At 40.1% G+C, this 16,099-nt stretch overlaps 1 protein-coding gene across 1 annotated transcript in view; it reads right to left on the bottom strand.

Annotated features, from left to right (window-relative positions):
- The window catches only part of LOC126210636 (nuclear RNA export factor 1-like), a 158,808-nt gene that overhangs the window by 46,126 nt on the left and 96,583 nt on the right, over positions 1-16,099 (bottom strand). Inside the window, exon 9 of the mRNA XM_049939953.1 lies at positions 9,442-9,478. Coding sequence (XP_049795910.1) covers positions 9,442-9,478 — 37 coding nt within the window. The remainder of the gene's footprint in view (positions 1-9,441; positions 9,479-16,099) is intronic.

Below are 16,099 nucleotides of genomic sequence, written 5' to 3'. Positions count from 1 at the left end.
AAATGATTAGTATCTGCTTTTCAATATGTCTTTTCTACACTCTGGATTTTCGAAATAACAACTGTGTAATATACATCAAGGATGGACTCCTCTTCTGCAGTTTCTTTTACCAATTACTTGACTTTTCAATATATTCAGTACAAAAATCAACAACAATAATGCTTTAGAGATTTCTTATTATTCTATCATATGTCAATTAAAATATTTTATTTCATCTCTGAATTTTGATGAACTTTTGTTACATGTATACGAGTACTCACATCTGGTTTGAGAGGCAACTAAGTGCTTTTAGGCACAAACTGGGATGCAGTCGATGAAGGGCTGGGCACGGCAGTGCAACAAAGGAAATACTTCACAACACAGTGTGTGCACACACTAGGAAGCAGTTTCCACTGTTTCACTCACCCCCGAGAGCACCCACTCGTATGCCACCTGTCAGCTTCGTGGCACCTGCACGATAAAGTGTGCCCCGGACATCATCCTGCCCTGCACCTCAATTTGCACTGTCATATTTACACCTATGAGTCACAAAAACCTTCACTGCTCTGTCCTGACGCGTTCTTCGTCGGCTGCACCCCAATGAGCAACTGGCCTAAAAGTTTTACACTAATTATTGTTTGTTCTTAATTTATATTGTAGTTTTCCAAAATGCAGAATTACACGGGATGACATACACTGAGGTCCTCGTTGTCACTCTGTACAGCATTGGTAGCCCCGTGAACACCTTCTATGATGTAGGAACTTCATTCACTCCTTGACTTCCAAGGAGTACCTCGAACAAAGAACAACAATACAAAACTAATATTTAAACATGTACAGGATATCATATATATAAAAGTAACAACTTTTAAGACTACTCTTGTGCTTTCGATGTTAGTTGTATTAGTTGGACACACGCTAGCTCTTTTATAGATGATGAGGGTACAGAAACTTTCACGACTCTAATGCTTGTGGGAAAATTTCAGAATTTAATTTAGTCAAATTCTGTATGCTCATATATTAAGCCCCATATAAATGGATAAGCCTGTTTCTATTTTCTAAGCTATGCAAGAGTCCTTCACCATCAAACGCTTCTGAACTTAGTAAAAGTCGTCAGGTTCCTGACTGATACTCCATAGTTATTCATTAATTTGGAACTCTATTTGAAGATAAATGCATGATTTATTCTTTTCTTAGCATACAGTGACTGATTTTCAATGAGTCTAATATTTAACTGACAAAATAAATGAAATTACAAATAACATCAACAGAGTCAACATTATTGTTTATTTGGGTCATCACTATTCCTCAGAGCAGCATATGATGTGGAGATCTCTTCGCTTTACTTGTGATGACATCAGGCACCACTCATCTACTCTCATCCCTGCATGAATTCCAAAAGGAATACCTCATACAGAGCAACAACAGAATGTGATCTAAACTAGCATTGATACAAAATAAAGGTAACTTTAAATCTCGTGAATATGGATTTATCTAACTTCCGAATAGATTCCCACTAATGCAAGATTTGTCACGCTTGTTCATTTGTGCACAACTACAGTATCGGATTTTCTGATTAACCGACTAACTGTAACCAGAATTATTATCACGGAAATTTTGTACCCCTTCAGCCATCTAATTCAAATATGAAATATCATAACAAGAGTTGTCATTTTAATTATACAATAAATATTTCAACCACTTTCTACTTTAAGAGACCTGTCACATTTGGCCATACCACAAACTTCCACTTATTTTACTCCATTAAAAAAATATACACTCCATATTTGATAGACTCAATTTTTTAATGTAATATTTAATAAGGTTTCATTTTTACTAATATCTTAATTTCTTTCCAGCACAATACCATACAAAAAGAGATTGGAAACTATTGTAACTGTTATTGTCATACTGTACTATTTATAGAATCACAGAATGAAAGTTTATTTGTCACCACTGTCAACTGTTTACAGTGCACTGTGGGAAACACTATGAGATGATAACAAGAAGAACACTGATAATGATATATGACAAGAACACACATTTAATGACAAATACTCAACTTTGTACCAATTGTCTCAGGCAGCAGATCCTGAAGTTCAATTATTTCCAGAAGCTAAGGCTAGATAGTAAACAGTTTTTGTCCAACTAGAATGTTCACTACAGACGGGCTGGCGTGGACTCACTAGAAGCAGACGGTGTGGCACGAAGTACGATGTGGCAAGAAGTACACAAGTAGAAGGTGATCTTCTCAATAGTCGAGCTGACTCGCAACTGTCTGCTCTGCTGTAGCACAGACACATATCATTTCTCTGGCGGTGCCACTGTTGCAACTTATTGGTGGGGCCAATGCTGGGCTATACACCGTCTCTGGAGTGGGTTGCCGACCCGTACACAGTCTCTGGAGTGGGTTGTCGACCTATCAGTGCTTATCGTGCTGCCTGGTAGTGTGTGCTGTGCTTATGAAACCACAGCCTCAGCTCTGGCAGATCTCTAAAACCAGGTTTTGAGTATACTGGAAAGCAGACAGGTTCATGCAGTGGAATATTTGAACATGGATAACAAGACAATAGAATCGTACCCATAAGGGGAAGTAAGAAATGAAAAGAAAGGTTAGAGATGTTAGGACTGAATACAAAAAGAAGACAGCCCTCGAAGAAAGATGCCTTTCCCATCCGCTACACCAGGATCCCTTCCTGAGAGGTTCTTTGTTGGTGGACCAGAGGATACAGGTGCTCATCAAACCCACAGGACAGACACCACCGGCTTAATCCCCAAATAACCAGAAAAAGGTTGTTACACCCTATTAAGGAAAGCCTATGGAGAGTGATGCTATAACACTTCTGTTTGACATTTGAACCAGACTACAAACCAATATGAGTAATTAGTGATACATGCATCCCTTTCTTAAATTTGTTACATATGGCAAAAATGAGAACAGGTAGGAAGCTACATTGCTGTTAAGCTAATCAGCCTCAGAAAATTATATAAACTCATCCATATTGTCATTCAGAAAATTCCAGAAAGTGTAAATTCTCTTTGTACAAAACCTATACCACATTAGTGTTATCAATCTGTAGAAATACGTACCGTATTTACTCGAATCTAAGCCGCACTCGAATCTAAGCCGCACCTGAAAAATGAGACTCGAAATCAAGGTAAAAAAAATTCCCGAATCTAAGCCGCACCTGAAATTTGAGACTCGAAATTCAAGGGGAGAAAAAAGTTTTAGGCCGCACCTTCAAATCCAAACAAAGTTGGTCCATTGTAATATGAGACACAATTTCGGTAGAATGAAAGACGATACAGCTACAATAGTTTGGTTCGAGTCGTAAGCTCAGCAGTAAAGTTTTACCAGGTAGCCATTGCTATGCGTAAGGCTCTCCGTCCGTATTTATACGGCTACCCTTCCTTTTTCACGTGCTTCGTCTGGTTTGAATTGATTGCTTATTTTGCTTTGATCTGATAAGTGCCGTTTTCTTTCTTATAGGTGTTTACGTCACTCTACGCTGAAAATGCATTACTGTACTGCGTCATGCATTGTTTGTCGCATTCTGATAGTGCGTGTTTACGGCCTGTCGCCGCCCGCGGCATGGCTTGCTTTTGTGCGCGCTACCGCCGCTTACGATTAAAAAAGAGAGGAATTGTCTCATTAGCGAAACAATGGCCAGTGACTGCTACTTGTTGTTACTTACACTGCTGCTTTCTTTGATAATGATCAACAATAACCAAATAATAGACTGCGTATGATAGAAGATGTTCTGAATGAGAGTTTAGCAAAAATTTTTCTCCGTTTGAAAATCTTTGCGGCCGCTTCTTTAGTACATCAAATTCTGCACAGAAATTAGTCATTTTTAGATTTAAAAATCTAGTCAGTTGCCGTGCTTCATTTCTGACTGTATCACTATTAGGCATAAGAATAATACGAATATAAATATGACACGATGCGTATAGTCTTCCGCGTTTGCTGTTGTCTCACTCTAGTTTCGTAGTTTATTAGGCAGACAGGATTTAAATGAGATAGCAGCAAACACGAAAGAATACATGGCAAAATGTTTATATTCGTATTATTCTTATGGTGAAGAGAATACTGCATGTGATTCACATTTCATCAGGTTCCTATTAGGAACAGTCTTGCCAGTCGGATTTTCGTAGTACATTGAAATTCTGCTACTTTCGAAGATGAACAATACGGAATTTGTATTTACTTCGTTGGATAATGTATGAAAATGCAGTGGTCGAAACTCGGGGCGGAGAGAAAAAAAGCTTGTCTTCCACTTTTTTTTATATATTTACTGACGCACAGGTTTTGGCGCCAGTATTTATCTCTGTTCCTATAAAGCATGCCTGTGTAGCGCTACATATATTCGACGGCAGAAGTTAGTTGTGGCGGCACCTACCAACATTTTTCAGAACTTCCGCTTGCTTTGCACTCGATTCTAAGCCGCAGGCGGTTGTTTGGATTACAAAAACCGGAAAAAAGTGCGGCTTACATTCGAGTAAATACGTACACACCCTTAATAAAGTCGTCGCTCAATAAATCGAACCTTCAAAACCCCACTACACAAAATAAGTAAAATTATAAACCAGTAATCTTAATTTAGAAACTTGTCAGGGAATTGATTCAATCACTCATTAGAGCTTATCTCTCAGAGTGGGAGAATCCCAAAGGATCTTCTCCTTCCTCTCGCATTGCCGATACTAGCATTATCTTATCTGGTAGACTCTGTTGTATAAGCTAAATTCCAACCAGGAAATTGGTACTTCTCTGTCACAAGTAAAAAATATACTATAACGGATAGAATTTTTCAACTATTTTCTCACTTTTTATACTGTGTTTATGAGTTTTAACAACAACTAATTCCCTCAAAGGGCACTGAACAGGGGTCTCATGTTTCCATCTTTCCTTCTGTTTCTCTCCCACACTGATAAACATCCGTTAACAAATACCACTACTTCCTGGTCATCAGGCATTCTGGTATAACTGGCTATTGAATAGAATGTATGTGTGAAGTAATTACTTTAAGACTCATGCTACATGTTTTCAGTATTTTATACACTATTCTAAAATTAATAATGTTTTTTATAAACACATTCTGGAGCCAAATAAAAATCCTCTAATTATTAGCTTAAATCACTTCTGACAGGTTCTTTTTGACATGTGAATCCCATGTAGAAGGTCATTTATAAACATCATTATTTAATGAGGTTCCAATCTCAGCTTGTACAGTAGTAACATTGGAGAGCAACTTATCCTCTATCAAATCTTTATTGGAATCAGTTTCCAGTTTTCCCAACCAAGGTTCTATTTCATTTCTAATCACTGTAAGCATTTCAAAATCCTTAGTTGTGACTTGTTCTAAGTGATCCTTTGTCTCCAGTTCAGTCAGAATACTGGTTTAATGCAGCTTTCCACACTACTCTCATCTCTGAATAACTACTGAAACCTACCATCCTTCTGAATCTGCTTACTGTATTCTTCTCTTGGTCTCCCTCTATGATTTTTACCCCTCACATTTCCCTCCATTACTAATTTGATGATCCCTTGACATCTTAGAACGTGTTCTGTCAACTGATCCCTTCTTTTGATCAAGTTGTGCTATAAATTTCTTGTCTCTCCAATCCTATTTAGTACCACCTCATTAGTTATGTGATCTACCCATATAATCTTCAGCATTCTTCTGTAGCACCACATTTTAAAAGCTTTTATTCTCTTCTTGTCTAAACTGTTTATCATCATGTTTCACTTACATACATGGCTACACTCCATACAAATACTTTCAGAAATGACTTCCTGACACTTAAATCTATACTCCATGTTAGCAAATTTCTCTTCTTCAGAAACGCTTTCCTTGCCATCGCCAGTTAACATTTTATATCCTCTCTATTTTGGCAATCATCAGTTATTTTTCTGCCCAAATAGCAAAACCCATCTACTATTTTAAGGGTCTCGTTTCCTAATCTAATTCCCTCAGCATCACCTGCTTTTATTTGACTACATTCCATTAACCTTGTTTTGCTTTTGTTGATGTTCATCTTATATTCTCCTTTCAAGACAACATCCATCTTGTAGAACTTTTTCTGGTACTTGCTCTCTATTCAGCAGAACATTCTGTACCAATGTAATGATATGTAAATGTGCAACTTTACTTTCTAATTTCTCTTCCACCAGATCTAGATGATCATTTAAATCTTGTATGTGTTTTAATGCTCATTCCACTCTCTTTTCTAGTTAATAGGTTGCCCCATTTAATTTTGAACCTAAATCAAGGAGTTTATAATCTGTGCCAGAAACACTTCCAGAATCTCTTGTCTCTCTGAGAAAACCTTTCATCAATTATTGAGTATCTGTTGTCAGTATCAGAAAATCCTTTGTGCATTCTTGTTATCAAGTGTGACACTGCCCATATAAAGTTTTTGAATGCTTCCTTTTCCCACTTTCAGAACTACACTCCTGGAAATGGAAAAAAGAACACATTGACACCGGTGTGTCAGACCCACCATACTTGCTCCGGACACTGCGAGAGGGCTGTACAAGCAATGATCACACGCACGGCACAGCGGACACACCAGGAACCGCGGTGTTGGCCGTCGAATGGCGCTAGCTGCGCAGCATTTGTGCACCGCCGCCGTCAGTGTCAGCCAGTTTGCCGTGGCATACGGAGCTCCATCGCAGTCTTTAACACTGGTAGCATGCCGCGACAGCGTGGACGTGAACCGTATGTGCAGTTGACGGACTTTGAGCGAGGGCGTATAGTGGGCATGCGGGAGGCCGGGTGGACGTACCGCCGAATTGCTCAACATGTGGGGCGTGAGGTCTCCACAGTACATCGATGTTGTCGCCAGTGGTCGGCGGAAGGTGCACGTGCCCGTCGACCTGGGACCGGACCGCAGCGACGCACGGATGCACGCCAAGACCGTAGGATCCTACGCAGTGTCGTAGGGGACCGCACCGCCACTTCCCAGCAAATTAGGGACACTGTTGCTCCTGGGGTATCGGCGAGGACCATTCGCAACCGTCTCCATGAAGCTGGGCTACGGTCCCACACACCGTTAGGCCGTCTTCCGCTCACGCCCCAACATCGTGCAGCCCGCCTCCAGTGGTGTCGCAACAGGTGTGAATGGAGGGACGAATGGAGACGTGTCGTCTTCAGCAATGAGAGTCGCTTCTGCCTTGGTGCCAATGATGGTCGTATGCGTGTTTGGCGCCGTGCAGGTGAGCGCCACAATCAGGACTGCATACGACCGAGGCACACAGGGCCAACACCCGGCATCATGGTGTGGGGAGCGATCTCCTACACTGGCCGTACACCACTGGTGATCGTCGAGGGGACACTGAATAGTGCACGGTACATCCAAACCGCCATCGAACCCATCGTTCTACCATTCCTAGACCGGAAAGGGAACTTGCTGTTCCAACAGGACAATGCACGTCCGCATGTATCCCGTGCCACCCAACGTGCTCTAGAAGGTGTAAGTCAACTACCCTGGCCAGCAAGATCTCCGGATCTGTCCCCCATTGAGCATGTTTGGGACTGGATGAAGCGTCGTCTCACGTGGTCTGCACGTCCAGCATGAACGCTGGTCCAACTGAGGCGCCAGGTGGAAATGGCATGGCAAGCCGTTCCACAGGACTACATCCAGCATCTCTACGATCATCTCCATGGGAGAATAGCAGCCTGCATTGCTGCGAAAGGTGGATATACACTGTACTAGTGCCGACATTGTGCATGCTCTGTTGCCTGTGTCTATGTGCCTGTGGTTCTGTCAGTGTGATCATGTGATGTATCTGACCCCAGGAATGTGTCAATAAAGTTTCCCCTTCCTGGGACAATGAATTCACGGTGTTCTTATTTCAATTTCCAGGAGTGTACGTTTGTCAATCTCCTCACAAATAACATTTAAAAAGACAATAATTGACATTACTGGTATTGACAATAATTAAGAACTTACTAATAGTACATCTTATACACTTCTTTTTATCTAAGACTTATAAACTAATGACCATATACCAGAGGTGCCGAGTCGCGCGCACACACACACACACACACACACACAACTGCAGTCTCACGCAACTGCAGCCACACATCGTTACATTCCATCCTGGATTTTCCATTGTTTGATTATAAAATAATGACATTCACTGAACAGTTACACTGTCTAAACTGAAATTTGTCTCTCAAGATAACTGTATAAATTGAAATTAATGCTCCACTACACAATTAAACTCACAAGTTCTGATAAAGTGAACCCCAATTAGAGTTTGTACAGGCCATGTCGGCTGCTCAACTGTAGAGGCTGTGTGAACCAGGCAATCACCGGATGCCGCACTGGGCTGACTGCCTCGGCTGGGTGCGAATTGTTGCTAGATGGGTGTAGCATATCCCCTGCACTCTCTGCGACCACTGCCCCAGGCAATTTTTCACAGAAAATAAGCTACTTGCCCATCACAGGGATGGTGTACGCAAAGCTTCTATAAGTGCAGCTCCAACTTTCACATTTCATCCTTTCTCCTTCGAGACCATTCAAAAATATATTAAATTTTGAGACTTCCTTCCTCATATTTAATAGTGTCTGGTACATGCTGCGGAACAATAGTTCTTACTTTTTGATCTCACTGTTGAATGTCTAAGACTCCTTTTTGAGTACTGTTGCTATGAAAAATTCACCCTTATATATTCTGTGAAGGCAATATTAACTATTATAAAAAATGTTCAAATGTGTGTGAAACCTTATGGGACTTAACTGCTAAAGTCATCAGTCCCTAAGCTTACACACTACTTAACCTAAATTATCCTAAGGACAAACACACACATCCACGCCCGAGGGAGGACTCGTACCTCCGCCGGGACCAGCCACACAGTCCATGACTGCAGCGCCTCAGACCGATCAGCTAATACCGTGCAGCTTAACTATTATAAGGCTGGCTTCCGACATTATACTCTGAGGTCGACCTTGGCAGTCACTGAGAGCACCTGCTACGATGTAGGGATGTCTGCTGTCAAACTCGTCTACTGCATGCTGCCCCAGGAGTATCTCAAATAAATAATGATAATACCAAACAAATATTTGAACATTTATAGGATATCATCCACATATAAATAACAACATTTTGTATTACCCTTGTCCTATTTAATCATTATTAAAATTATAATAAAATTAGTTATGCACACATTAGCTCATTTATAGACGATGAGAGTACAGAAAATCTCATCTCTAATGTTTATGCGAATTCTGTACACACACACCCGGCAATTGGTAATGTTCTCCTTCCCTCCTTCCTTTTTAAATATACCTCATAGTGTAATCCATCGAAGTATAAAGGTATAAAATAACATTAATAATGGATGCCTTCTTGGCATGATCACAAATTCTTGCAGTAATATATGAATAATAAACTAATTCAAAAAATATCAAGAAGCTGAAATTATAAAGATCATGGATGCATACTTTGTAACTTACCAATTTAATAAGACGAGGGAAGTTCACTCTGATGACACTGGAATGAAAACAACAATATTAAAATTACTTGCCAGCTGTTTTACTTAAGTACGACATAAGATACAACAAACTTTCATAGCACCTGTCAATTAAACATGCACCATGTATGGAGACAGTATTTAAAAACTGTTGGTGTGCCCATTCAGTAACATCCCTTAAAAAGATCAAATAGGTAGGCTCATTACAGTGTTATGGTTGGGCTCTTAAAGTAATTGCATCTTGCAATTAAATCTGGCAGATATGGGTTGCAACGTTGGGGTTAGGCTACTCTACTTTCAGGTTCTTCACAAATTCTGTTCTGCATAAATTTCTACTTTCAGTATGTCAGAATAACAGTAACAGTATAAAATAATTATTGATTCACATTAAATTGATGTGGCTAGCTGATAACCAATATAATAATGGTAAATACCTACACATTGTGAGGGTACACAATTTAGCTGAATTAAATTCGCTTTTTTCCCTGAAAGTGTTAGTGGTGCAAAGTTTTCTGTACCCTCATCATCTATAAATGAGTAAGCGTATCCGAAATTAATGTTATTAAAAAGAGTATGATGTTTAAATATCACAGAAATGTGTCACTTGTAAGTATAAATCCTGTATTAATTCAAATATTTGTTTGAGGTACTGCTCGTGCAGCATACGGCAGTTGGAGTTTGTCAGCAGATGTTCATACAACACAGCAGATGCTGCATAGTGCTCCCGACACCACAAGGCCTGCCGAGGAGGGACTCAGAGAGAACTTAGTATCTGCTCGATATACAACTCTGTATGCAAGCTTGTAATAAATATTGATTTACATCAATGAAAAAGAATCAACATTAGAAAATATAGTATAATGTATGGAAATAAAAAAAATCTACTCACCACGTGGTGGCAGGAGAAAAATATATAAAAGGTACGGAAATGTGCGACCTTTCAGAGTCACTAGCTCCTTCTGACAGAAGGATTGAAAGGAAAGGAAGAGGGACGAAGGACAGGAATTGACAAGGTTGACAGTGCAGACACCAACAATCAGTCTTTCCTTCTCATCCCATTCGGTAAATCTCCCCAGACCCAGGATTATTGGCAATTTTTCCATAACTTTTCCCCTGTCCTAAACCTCACCAGTCCCTCTCCTTCATCCGGCGTACTTTCCCTCAACCCTTCTGCCAAAAAGAGCCACTGGCTCCAAAAGCTTGGGCATTGCCGTATAATTTATGTGCATTTTCTCCTGTCATCGCTTAATAAATGTTGGTTAGTCAATAAAACTGTTGGAAGTCATTTTGGAAATGATTAATTTAGAAAGATCACCAGTTAATTTCAATTTGATGAAGAAACTCTTTAATATCATCATCACCATTATCATCATCATAGTTCTGCTATGTTAGAGCATCTTTTGCATCCCCAATTCTAGCGGTCCATATCTTTCTTCTTAACACTACCATAAGTGCTGCCATCCAGTACTTTGTACGGACACTGTAATCTCTTCCTTGCACGTCTTCTACATGCCCTTCTCAGGTTGTTTTCACACACACCTCCTTCTTTCATAAAATATGCCCTATCCAGTTTCTCTTTCCTCTTTTTATTACACTCAGTAATCATCTCCACTCTCTTACTCTTCTCAGTAATGCCTCATTTTCACCCTATTCATCCAATTGGTTTTTGCAGTCTTCCTCCAAGTGCACATCTCAAAACCCCATCGCCTCACTCCATCTCTCTTCATAATTGCGCCATTTCAGCACTGTACACAACACTCCATACAAAGCACTTCATCAGTCTTTTCCTTAAACCATATTCCATATTGCTTCAGAAAACTCTCCTTCTCTTATAAAATGCCTCTTTCCCCATTGCTATCCCGGTTTTACTTTTTGTGTTTCACTTCCAGTTACAGTTTATTCCACTTCCTATGTACTTAGACTTCATAAATGTTCTGATGTTCCCTAGTTCTGAATTGTCGTTACACTTTTATTTTCGCCTACATAAAATTACCTTTTTATTTCCTCCTAGATAAAATCAGACTTAATTAAAAGTGAATACAAGCACTTAAATTGTTTCTGATGTGGATGACATGATGACTGCTAACACAAAAAAACAAGACAGAACCAGACATTCAGATAGATGTTACAATGTATGTTTCAATATCTCAGAGAGGATTTATGATGCTACACAAAATTATTCACCTATACTACACTCATCCACTCTCACCTAAACTACAGCACAAATTGCTGTTTTCCAATAACCAACTGCAATAACAGTTCACTCTTTGCATCACTGCTATTCTTCGAGGTGAACCAATCACTGGAAACTGTCAAATCTATTAATATCTGGGAGAATGTTTATGGAATTACCTGAATTGCAACAACCACGTAATACTAGTTATAGGAAAAGTAAATAATACTGAAATTTGGCAGAAGAGTCCTTGCAAAATGTTTAGCCCGGTGTCAAAGGAAACAGTTTGCAAATCAATAGTTTGACCAATACTTCAGCACTGCTCCTCAGTCTGGGATCTAGTACCATGGTGTGTGCTTACTGTCCAAAGAAATTTCTGAGAGCATATGTTCGCAAAAGCTTTAACCATTCAATTGCTTTCTCCTACATAAATCTCACATAAGGGCTATAAAAGTAAAATCACAGAAATTTGAGGTAATATGGAGGCTTATGAACAGTTGTTTATCTCATACACCATTAGCAATTAAAAGAGGAAATGGGGAAGGTGACACTGGTACAAAAGATACCCTCTGCCACAGACTGTAAGGTAGCTTACTGAGTACAACATCTGTTCAAAAAACCCTGGAGCTTTGTCCACAAAACTTTTGTATCCTTACCTTTTAGTTATTGTGTATAGTCTCCTTTGAAACACTCTCCCCTACAATTGATACATTGCTCCCAATGTCGTCCCCACTCCCGGAAGCAGTCTCGGGACACCTCTTGCTGGATTACGCGAAGCACCATGTGCGAAGTTTCTTTCGTGTCCATTGTTGCAAATGTTTGCCCTTTCAATGGTGTTTTCAACTTTGGAAATGAAAACAAGTCTTTAGGGGCCACGTCCTGAGAGTAAGAAGGATGATGCTGCACAGTGATTTCATTTTTTGTGGAATAGTCTTGCAACAATCGGGATGAATGCACAGGTGCATTACCATGATGCAAGAGCCACGATTTGTCTTGCCACATTTTGGGCCATTTCCTTCTCAACTGAAATGTTAAACTCTTCTGCAAAATCTCCCAGACAGTCAGTCTTCGATTGGTACACACAATTTCGTTGATGTTCTCGATAGAAGTGTCATCAGTAGACGTTGAAGGGCATCTGTAGTGCCTTGATAATTTCGGGGTAAATTCCAGAGACACTCGTAATTCCACTGCCTTGAACACATGTTGTTTTAGGGATAAGTGTGGTGAAGTAGAATCATGTCTACTGCCCCACAATTATGTGTGTGTGCAGGACGGACGTGTATCGGACGGATGATCGGCGTGAGCAGGTAGTCGCCGAGCCCGCCTAAGAAATTACACAGCCCGCTCAAGGAATAAACGCGTCGTACTCTGTGCAACGTAAACCATTATTGCTGTGAACATCTGAAGGTTATTGAAAGAAAAGAAGGGACCTTTTATTCATTCATTCTCTCACTTACTGTCGTAAAGACTGGACGGTTGTCTTGTTAAACTTGGAGAGATTTATAGACTGTATTTACAGAAAGATGATTGTAATAGCTTCTGTCGGACCGGAAGGTGTCGTGCTTACGGGAAATGTTTCAGTGTATGAAAACTGTTGTGTGTTATGAAAATACAGTGAGACTGAGTTCACAGTATTCTCAAGTGTACCGAGTTATTTAAAAGTACAGAAAATTCCTCCAGAGTAGCATCTATTCTTTGGAGAAAAAGCTGGGCCGAATATCGCAGCCGGCTATCCTGAAAGAAGATTAGCAAAGCAACTCCAAGTAAGTTCGACAGCCAAGAGGGAGTGTGAGTCTTGCACAGTAGTACCACCCTGCCACCCTTATTCACCAAAAACTGCCAGACATCCTGAATGAGGGCCATCTTTAACTTCCATCCGGCCATTTTAAACCATGTGAACCATTCGTAACACTGACTACAGCTTAAACACTCATCACTGTAGGCTATCTGCATCATTTGGTGTGGCTCTGTAAAAGCTTTCTTGGGCTTCACACAAAATGTAATGCAGACACATTGTTCCTCTATCACCAGCATCTCAATATTTACAAGCTGTGCGACACAACATTCTTCTCAATACAGCACTAAACAGTAACTGGCAGACATACAATAACGAAACTTCCAGCAGTTACGCATTAAACAAAGGATTGCACCAACGAAATTACGAATGTTCCGCAATTTTTTGAACAGACCTCATAGAGGTATTGATATTATTATATTAACAAATTTTCAATGTGTCCTGTCATTATGTCTCTTATTGTGAGGGAACATGATAACTTAGAAAGAAAGTCTTTTATGTTTACATTCATAGGTTAACGTAGAGTTGGTTGGTTGGTTGTTGTGAGGAAGGAGACCAGACAGCGAGGTCATCGGTCTCATTGGATTAGGGAAGGATGGGGAAGGAAGTCGGCCGTGCCCTTTGAAAGGAACCATCCCGGCATTTACCTGGAGCGATTTAGGGAAATCACGGAAAACCTAAATCAGGATGGCCGGACGCGGGATTGAACCGTCGTACTCCCGAATGCGAGTCCAGTGTCTAACCACTGCGCCACCTCACTCGGTAAACGTAGAGTATTATCAAAAGTACGGTGAGTAATGTTAAAGAGTAATGCATTCATTTTTGTTATTAAACATAAGCAATGACAATACTTACACTCTAACCATCATAATTTTAGCAAGGAAGTAAACATTGTACTACATATTTCTCCTTGTTCAGTGTACCTCATTGCAGTCTACTGCCTGTGGCATGTAAATAACAATGTGTAGAATACAGGCGTGTCCGAATGAGTATTACAGTATATCAATGAAAAGAATCATTTTTGAAAATATAATTTAATTGTAAAGATAAAGAAAATCTACTCACCAAGCGGTGGGTGAAGAAAATTTGCAAGCATATGGAGCTAGTGGCATCTTCTTTTGGCAGAAGGGTTGAATGGGTGAAGGAAAACGACTGCCATGTCTCCGCTGACCACGGGTTCTGGGGAAGCTTTTCTGAACTGTCCCCATTTCATAAACCTCATCAGCCCTTTTCTTTCATCTCTCTTCCTCCTCTTTCAATCCTTCTGCCAGAAGAACGGGCCAAAAGGTAAGAAAGCTTGCAAATTTCAATACTTTTATATATGTTTTCTCCTGCAGATGCCTGGTGAGTAGATTTTTTTGTCCGTCCAATTACGATTACTACAGTCTGCAGCTGCACCGTCCTCCCCATCTATGGGATCTGAGGCAGGAGACGATCAAGCTACAGCTGTAGAATCAATGTACAGTAACAGCCAAACAAAAAATGCCAAATTCTCTATATATGTGATTTGTAAAAGTACCGTATTTACTCGAATCTAAGCCGCACTTTTTTCCGGTTTTTGTAATCCAAAAAACCGCCTGCGGCTTAGAATCGAGTGCAAAGCTAGCGGAAGTTCTTAAAAATGTCGGTGGGTGCCGCCACAACTTAGTTCTGCCGTCGAATATATGTAGCGCATGCTTTGTAGGCACAAAGATAAATACTGGCGCCAAAACCTCTGCGTCCGTAAATAAATTAAAAAGAAGGTGTAAGACAAGCTTTTTTTCTCCGCGCCGAGTTTCGACCACTGCATTTTCATACATTATCCAACGAAGTAAACACAAATTCCGTATTGTTCATCTTCGAATGTAGCAGCATTTCAATGTACTACGAAAACCCGACTGGCAAGAATGTTTAGGATGTTTGTCAATATGGCCAACTCTATGTTCTAAATTTTTTCCTATCTGTGAGAAGAGATGGTTGCTAATAGGAACTTTTATAAATTGTGAATCACATGCAGTATTCTCGTCAGCATAAGAATAATACAAATATAAACATTTTGCCATGTATTGTTTCGTGTTTGCTGTTATCTGCCGGCCGCGGTGGTCTAGCGGTTCTAGTCGCGCAGTCCTGAACCGCGCGACTGCGACGGTCGCAGGTTCGAATCCTGCCTCGGGCATGGATGTGTGTGATGTCCTTAGGTTAGTTAGGTTTAAGTAGTTCTAAGTTCTAGAGGACTGATGACCGCAGATGTTAAATCCCATAGTGCTCAGAGCCATTTGAACCATTTTTGCCGCTATCTCATTTAAATCCTGTCTGCGTAATAAACCACAAAACTAGAGTGAGACAACAGCAAATGTGGAAGAATATACATATCATGTCATGTTTATATTCGTATTATTCTTATGCTAAACAGTGATACAGTCAGAAATGAAGCGAGGCAATTGACTAGATTTTTAAATCTAAGATGACTCTAATTTCTGTGCAGAATGTAATGTACTAAAGAGGCGCCTGCAAAGATTTTCAAACGGAGAAAAATTTTCGCTAAACTCTCATTCAGAACATCTTCTATCATACGCAGTCTATTATTTGGTTCTTGTTGATCATTATCAAAGAAAGCAGCAGTGTAAGTAACAACAAGTAGCTGTCTCTTGCCATTGTTTCGCTAATGAGACAATTCCTCTTTTTTTTTTCTAT

Source organism: Schistocerca nitens, chromosome 10, assembly GCF_023898315.1.
Source record: "Schistocerca nitens isolate TAMUIC-IGC-003100 chromosome 10, iqSchNite1.1, whole genome shotgun sequence".
Lineage (NCBI taxonomy): Eukaryota > Metazoa > Arthropoda > Insecta > Orthoptera > Acrididae > Schistocerca > Schistocerca nitens.
The sequence above is the reverse complement of the archived record's forward strand: the minus strand, read 5'-3'. Positions and strand labels throughout refer to the sequence as shown.